Source organism: Mugil cephalus, chromosome 11 (assembly GCF_022458985.1).
Source record: "Mugil cephalus isolate CIBA_MC_2020 chromosome 11, CIBA_Mcephalus_1.1, whole genome shotgun sequence".
NCBI classification, from domain to species: domain Eukaryota; kingdom Metazoa; phylum Chordata; class Actinopteri; order Mugiliformes; family Mugilidae; genus Mugil; species Mugil cephalus.
Genome location: NC_061780.1, coordinates 10,968,369 through 10,975,353, shown reverse-complemented (window position 1 = coordinate 10,975,353; position 6,985 = coordinate 10,968,369). Strand labels below are relative to the sequence as shown.

Here is a 6,985-nt window from a genome sequence, read left to right as displayed (position 1 = left end):
GTGGGCTCCTTACCATCTCAAACTAGAACATGAATATATTATTGCCTGCAGAAGTTACACCTATTTGGGCTGTTTTACATGAGAGACGTATGAATCTGTATTTCTGGATTTAGAAACATTTGAATCCAATCTCAAAAGTTATTTCAGTTTACTATCATTTTACAAACAAATGGCTGACATGTTCAAAGATTACTCTAAATGCCATCCCATTGTCACGAATGCAGGAGTCTTGGAATGATTCAATACCAAGAAACATACAGGCACCCACATTCTTCCACCTGATTTTTGATCCCTGTGACTTTTGATCCCAAATTTTCATTTCTCGTAGCACTGAAGTCCCAGCCAGATAAATGTATCTAGTGTTAACTTGCGTCTGCGTGTTTTACCACAACACAAAGCAGATCTGGCGGCCCTTGCAGCTCTTCTGCCGAGATGCCTGACGCTACCACAATGAAAATCGCCCACCCCTCCATCTCACTCTACATGACTCAGAGACATTCAGTACTTCATTAAGATGAAGAAAATAAGATGTGTCACAAGAGGTTTTATAAAATACAGATACCTTTCTCACAGTGAAGGTTTGATAATGATATTTGGTTGGGATAGTGCATGGTGACGTCTGCATACTCCTTTTTTTTGGAAGTTTGCGATTGTTTTACAACAGGGAAAATACCTGTGTAGTTGCACACAGTAACAATGTAAAACCTTTACATACAGTGTACAGTTGTATCTATTGATATTAGTGTGCATTTGCTGTATAGTTAAAAATTTCACTTGTAGTTCTAAACCTGCTAAATATGGTTGAAAATTGTGTGGTGAAAATGGTCTTGGTGACTTTTTTTTTTGAACAACTTTTGTGGCATTCACGAATGGGCTGAACATATCTCACTCTTTCGACGTCGCGTAGGAATGGAGACAATGAAATGTGACTCCTGCAACCGAACACCAATCGCACACAGCTTGTATCCGGTGTCAGCGTGTGCTGATCCAAGCCAGCTTGATATCAGTTCCACCCCATGCTTAGTTGTATGAGTTCACCAAGCTGTGAACGTGTTATATTATCAGATCCGCACTTGATGACTGGATGATGAGCATCCTGAACAGTGATTGCCCGCTGCTATAAAAACGTTAGAATAATATCGGTACATCTTGATCCTTGTACAGCAGACAAAAAAAAAGAAAGAAAGAAAGAAAGAAAGAAAGAAAATGTGGCATGCAGGTCTCAACAAGCTACACTGTTGACAGACATTGTTTCAGTGTTTAGTTAGTTTAGTATTACTAAAGCTTTTTAAATAACACCTCTGACCCACACTCTGGGGGCCGTGGGCTGCACTGAGTGTCATTCACTCTGATCCTATTGTTCATTGTAGCACCATCATTCTTGCTGTCCCGGCTGTGTAAACCCACCTCACTGGATGCAAGCGAAGAGACCAGTTCAGTCTACCACTGACTGCTTCACATCTCCGTCTGCAATAGGATAATAACGGACCCTTCACCACATTTTTTGTGGTCCATCATCCAGGTAAGTGAACATAATAGCTGTTCACTTCTGTTTGTTATGTGTTTTACTGTATTTCATAGACATTGACTTTTGAGGGAGTAAGAATAAGAGGAAGAGAGGAGGAGTCACTGGATTGTTGATCTCTTTCTCTCTGAGAAACGTTTACAGGTTAATCTATCATGTGAGTTGAGATACATTTCTATTCACTTGTCTGTGAACGCGTCCTTCATTGCATTAACCAAGCTGCTGGCGTGACCGTGATAGGTTCGGTTACAAGATCGGTGGCCATTCATGGTAAACTTCAAGTCTCAAGACGAACAAAGAGATAAAAGAACGACTGATTGCTGCTCAGTCAGGATACTGTTGGCTTATTGACTCTCTCTATATGTTCTTCTATGCAATTTCCTCCTCAAGGTTGCCTCCCTCCTTCACATTCCTTCATTCTGAGTCAGGTCTCCAGCAGCAGCAGCATGGAGCCAAAGTCTACACCGAGCCGTTACATCCCGTCTGATTCAAATGGAAATGACTCCTGGGGTTATGGGGGAACTATACCTGAGTGAGTGCAGAGATGTTCTACGTAGAAAGAGAGTTGTGAAATTAATGAAGCAATACATCAAATGCAGCATAATTTTATCGTTTTACCTTCACAGGCATATCACCAGTCAACGACAGCCTCATCAGAATGGAAGAAAGAAAAGTAATATCCGTCTCAATGACCAAGTGTGGGTTGCTATTCATTATAAATATGATTATCGGTATAACTTGGTAAAATAAAATGTACTGTTGAGATAATAACAGATGTTTCTGTTCCCAGCATACCTAAACCAACTGACATAAATATAGCGTGAGTACATCTTCAGACCCATAATCAGATAATTGACAGATTTATTTTGTAACAAATCTTTGCACTTTTACTTAGTTTTCATTGTGTCCGCTTGAATCTTTATAGTCTTAAAGTCCTTGTGCCTTTTACAGGGAGAAAATGATAAAGGTTCCCACTCTAAAAGAGCACCCGTATTCATCCCACATCTCCCGATTTGCAATGTTCCCGTCATTCCACTCTCCAGATGACCCCGACACAGGAGTCAGAGCTGCTTCCCAACCTTTCCCCAACCACCTTGTGCCAAACAGTGCATCAGACAGCGCTCTGCTCAGCAAGACCGTAGGTAAGAGAGGCTGTGATAAAGGGGAGTGGTGGGGTAGGTTTTGGAGAGGATTTTAAGATGTTTCATTGACAGGTGGTCCGTTTAGACATGAGATCTTAGAAACATCGAAGAAGAAGGCAGTTAGGTGGAGCGGAGAACACGGCTTCTTGGATGTGAGTAATAGAATACATGCACTGTAGTTTCACGCCATTACGGAAGTTAAACAAATGCCTTACAACGTGCTCTCCACCAGCTTCCAAAACCACTCAAGGGAGAGGGTCAAGTTTTCTACCCCACCCCTCCAAAGACAGTGCTGCCCAATCCCAAACTTCGTGACTGGGATTTGTCATTATCGGAGCGGACAAGCAACATGCTGAAGAACTTGGAGAGATCACTTTGGGTCACCTCGTACCAAATGCACTATACAGGTGAGAAACCGAAATGCTGGAAAATAAATAAATATATATATAATTTTAAGAAACTGAGAAAGTGGACCAACTAACTCTGAGAATTTAAGAAAAATAAGTGTGTGAGTCAACTTTGTAAAGTTAAAAAAGAAATCCTTCATTAATTTTTGACTTTGAAGTTAATTAACAATTATCTGGCTTCAATATTTGGTATTGTTTTAAGGATCTGGGCCAGCAAATCCCTTGAAGATAGATGATTTCAAGGAAAAAATTATTAGCCTCACTGGGATTAATCCAAGCAATGCACCACTGGTAAAATTAGTTTTTACACATTTAACATTTACAGCATAAAACACAAATGATCCCAATTCTCTTCTGATTCATTTTCTCCCCCTATAGCGAGAAAGGTCCTGCCCTGTGTTTGTTCCCGCTAAACCGAAACAAGGATCGAGAAGACGACAAGAGAGCCGCGTGGGGAGGAATACTTGCGGTCCCACTGCTGCTGTAACCCTCAGTACATCTCCAGGTCTGAACCAATTTACTCTTCAAACTACTGTAAAACAACCACAAGAGATCACAGCTCTTTATAATGAGGCACCAGACCCAAACCGAATTGGCCACAGTCAATCAGATTACAGCTCCAGCTCCACAGAAGCACAGCACACAGAGCTGTTCCAGGAGATCTCCCACAAACAGCAGACCCAGAGGAAAAGCTCTGTGCATGAGGGCAGGAGCGGAGAAAACAGCCGGTTTTATGAAAGACTCATGCGAGAGTCAGAGTCACAGAGCAGCCAAGAGGCTAACGCTGCGCAGAACTCAAACGCAGAGCGACCCCTGGACATGTACAGCCGCCCACATTCCCAGGAAGAGGTAGAAGTCAACAGAGAGGAAAGCCCGATTGAGCTGTGTGTAAATGATGCACCGGGTTGCAATGGAAGGTTTAACGTTAGAAAACATGAACCTAGCTATAGCAAATGGGAAACTGGTTTATTGTCAAAGGAATTGTTAGCACAGGAAGACAGAGAGCGCCTACACAGTACTTCTAATCCTTGCATCCTGCCCAGGCCTCCTGTCCTGCCGGCCATTCCACCAGTGGACAGAGCTGAGGTCAGCCTCACGAACCTTCAAGATTCATTCAGTAAGACAGAGGCCCATCGCAACTTCAACAACTCAGTCACACGTGCTGCTGCGAACCTGAGGGACAACGTGGTCAGTGGGAAAAAACACAACTTCTGTGGCATCAACAGCTGCTACATCCACGGGTAACCTCATCAATGTGAATACTGGAATATTTTATTGGTTTGGATTGTCCACTTAAATTGAAACTAAAAAGTTAGCTAGTTTTAACCAATCTGTTTGTTCTTTAACATTACCAAAACATGGCTCATGGTTAACATTAATATATGTGTCTATATGCTTGTCTCTACAGCGGAAAATATTTTAAGGCAAACAACATAATAGCAATTTTTTGTTTGTTTGTTTGTTTGTTTGTTTTCCCCCCTTTTGCATCCAATTGCATTCAAACATTGTAGGCAAATAACTTTGGGTGTTTTTGTGTTTCCACAACATATGCAAGAAATCCTGAACCTGAAATTACTTACAGGATCACAATACACTTGTTGAATGTCTTTGTCAGTCTCTATGACTCATTACTTCTTGCGGATCCAAGTTGTCTGTGAAGGTTCTCAGTCATCCAGGTCTTAACTTAATCCAAAAGGCTTTTTTTTTCTTTTTTTTTTTTAAAAAAAAAGGAAAGTGGAATTCAAGTAACTTCAAAAGTATTTTGAAGGCCACTCTGTCCTATGTTGGTAATTTTCTCTTTGATTACACACAATCCTTTGGAAATATTCGTCAGCGGTCAGGATTTATAATTCAGCGCTGGTCTGACAAAAGCTGTAACTCATTGTAAGAGTAAAATAAAAGAAAGAGCCTTCAAGGCTGACAGATGTGACTTGCTGACAGTCTGCCTGCACAGTGCACAAACAGTATGAGAAATGTTCGCACTGGGTACATAAGGATGCACAGATGAATACTTCGCTGTTTACCGTTGCATTTTTAAATCCACACAGCAGAATAAGAAACAAACACAACAGCTCTGACGGTGCAACACATTTGAACGTTGTGCTGCCTGCATTATGGAATCCACCTCTGTGTATCACAAGTTGCCGCAGTAACCTTCTAGCTTGAACAAACGTAACAAATGCCCCTATCCACACAGTCTGTTGCAGTCAGGCTGAGTTGTTAAAGGATTTTTTCTTTTTTCTTTTTTTTTGTGGCACTAAGACCTTGAAGCGGCAAGCCTGCAGCCTTGAGTGATACAACAGCCTTTCATCAATACCCTGGGATGAAAAGAAAAAATATATAACAGCTCACACAGCAGAATGGACATGTGCAGTTTTCTTTCTGAGTGCTGCACTGACTCTCCGGAGTCTTGCTGAATCTCGGTTTATTAGATTTGTAAGCCGTGTCTTAAGGACAGCTGAGATAAAATGACTGTGGTGGTTATTCTGTTTGCTTTTTTTTCTACAAACGTGCATTTGTATAATGACAAACTTGCACCACTGTCATAGGTGTTGTATTTAGTATATGTGATATTAAGTTTATGCGATAAAAAGTCTGCTTATTCACTCGCTGGATGCATGTCATAGATGGCAGTTGGTGATAATTTTGTTGACCACACTGGAGTGCCGCTGAAAAGCTGTGATTCAGCGATGTAACCAGCAGATAGCAGTATATCATCATTTTCTTTCGTGTTTTTTTTCTAACCCCCCTTTTTTAATTTGTGATTATTTCATCCAGTATTTTAGCTTATATATATATTTTATTTTTTCTTCTTTTTTTTCTTTGACACAATTTTGCTCAATGTATTTATCGTTGTTATCCTGTAGCTTACATCAGTATACAAAAACACTCATTATCTACAAAAAAACATTCGAGGATGGATGTGAGATTAAAACACACCAAACACTGAGCGATGAATCCGAGGATTTCAGAATTAAATCACTCGCATGGGAAGTGATTGATACAGCTTGTCCTTGCTTTTGGGGTCCTCCTCGGCGCGTCACGGAAAAGATGCGGTCAATGACGCAAACCCCGCCCAGTGAAGGTGACGCTCGGCTCTGCGTTTTGATTGGCGCTGGCTTGGCTCAGTCGCCGACCGTCTCCCTCCTCCACGCAGAGGAGGAGAAACTGATGCTTCCCCGATCGGCCAGCCACAGTGCGTGTGTGTACACGTTAGAGTAGGCAGGCTGCGTGGTTCAGGCTGTAATTTGAACATCTGTTCACTGGCTGTGTTCTCGCCCGTAGAGCGACTGCTTCTATCTATAACTCCAGGTGAGTGCGCTTTACTTTCCTTAGCTGCAGGACAGAAATGTTTCACTATTCTCCTTCACAGTGACAAAAGAAAGACGTTCCAGTTCCTGGCACTGTGTGTGTGTGATCGTGCTGACTGAACAGATCCACTGTAAATAAAGTTCTGGTTTAAGCCTTTTTGAAGGCAGCAAGTAACAGATTTACACTGAATGTAAATATTCAAAGTTAAAGTAACCAGCATTAAAGTGTGTTTTTGTGCCCCCCCCCCCCCCCCCCCCCCCCCCCGCAAATTTATGGCCCCTCAGAAGGCCTGCATGGAGTTTTTTGTAAGCAGCACATATTTTTCTTGATTCAGCCAGTAATCACCCATAGGTATATTTTGTCTCCATGGTAACTCAGAGCCCCCTACTCTTTCTCTGGTGAAAGTTGTGTAAGATGGTCTGCTGTTTCTCTCTACACACACAAGCCTAACGTGCACTAGATGTCATCAGTAACAGTGGCAACTAACAAGTAAAACCTGGTCGTACTCAAAAAGCCAAAACTATGATTAATGCACATTTATGAGTGTCTGCATCTCTCATGCTGAGTAGATGTAGGTGTGTGTGTGTGTGTTTGTGTGT

The 6,985-nt window shown here is 41.7% G+C and overlaps 2 protein-coding genes across 6 annotated transcripts in view; both read left to right on the top strand.

The window, feature by feature from the left end:
- Positions 1 to 1,364: 1,364 nt before the first annotated feature.
- LOC125016688 (uncharacterized protein C7orf31) lies at positions 1,365 to 4,655 on the top strand. The gene is made up of 9 exons (XM_047599331.1): positions 1,365 to 1,522; positions 1,916 to 2,057; positions 2,152 to 2,223; positions 2,316 to 2,345; positions 2,477 to 2,667; positions 2,740 to 2,819; positions 2,900 to 3,074; positions 3,277 to 3,365; positions 3,453 to 4,655. Exons 2-9 carry the CDS (start codon positions 1,972 to 1,974, stop codon positions 4,317 to 4,319), a joined length of 1,590 nt encoding a protein of 529 aa, XP_047455287.1. The 5' UTR covers positions 1,365 to 1,522; positions 1,916 to 1,971; the 3' UTR covers positions 4,320 to 4,655.
- Positions 4,656 to 5,800: 1,145 nt separating this feature from the next.
- osbpl3b (oxysterol binding protein-like 3b) overlaps positions 5,801 to 6,985 on the top strand; it is a 33,584-nt gene continuing 32,399 nt past the window's right edge. For 4 of the 5 annotated variants that reach the window (XM_047599881.1, XM_047599879.1, XM_047599880.1 and 1 more), the window contains exon 1: positions 5,801 to 6,386. The gene's annotated coding sequence lies outside the window, so the exon portion shown is untranslated. The remainder of the gene's footprint in view (positions 6,387 to 6,985) is intronic. The other variant, XM_047599882.1, reaches the window with a different exon arrangement.

Bases quoted from the DNA above. Each gene is read 5' to 3' on its own strand.
- LOC125016688 (XM_047599331.1), top strand. From the start codon at position 1,972: ATGGAGCCAAAGTCTACACCGAGCCGTTACATCCCGTCTGATTCAAAT. The intron at 2,346-2,476 runs GTGAGTACATCT...TGCCTTTTACAG, and splicing joins CCAACTGACATAAATATAGC to GGAGAAAATGATAAAGGTTC. The intron at 2,668-2,739 runs GTAAGAGAGGCT...TTTCATTGACAG, and splicing joins TCTGCTCAGCAAGACCGTAG to GTGGTCCGTTTAGACATGAG.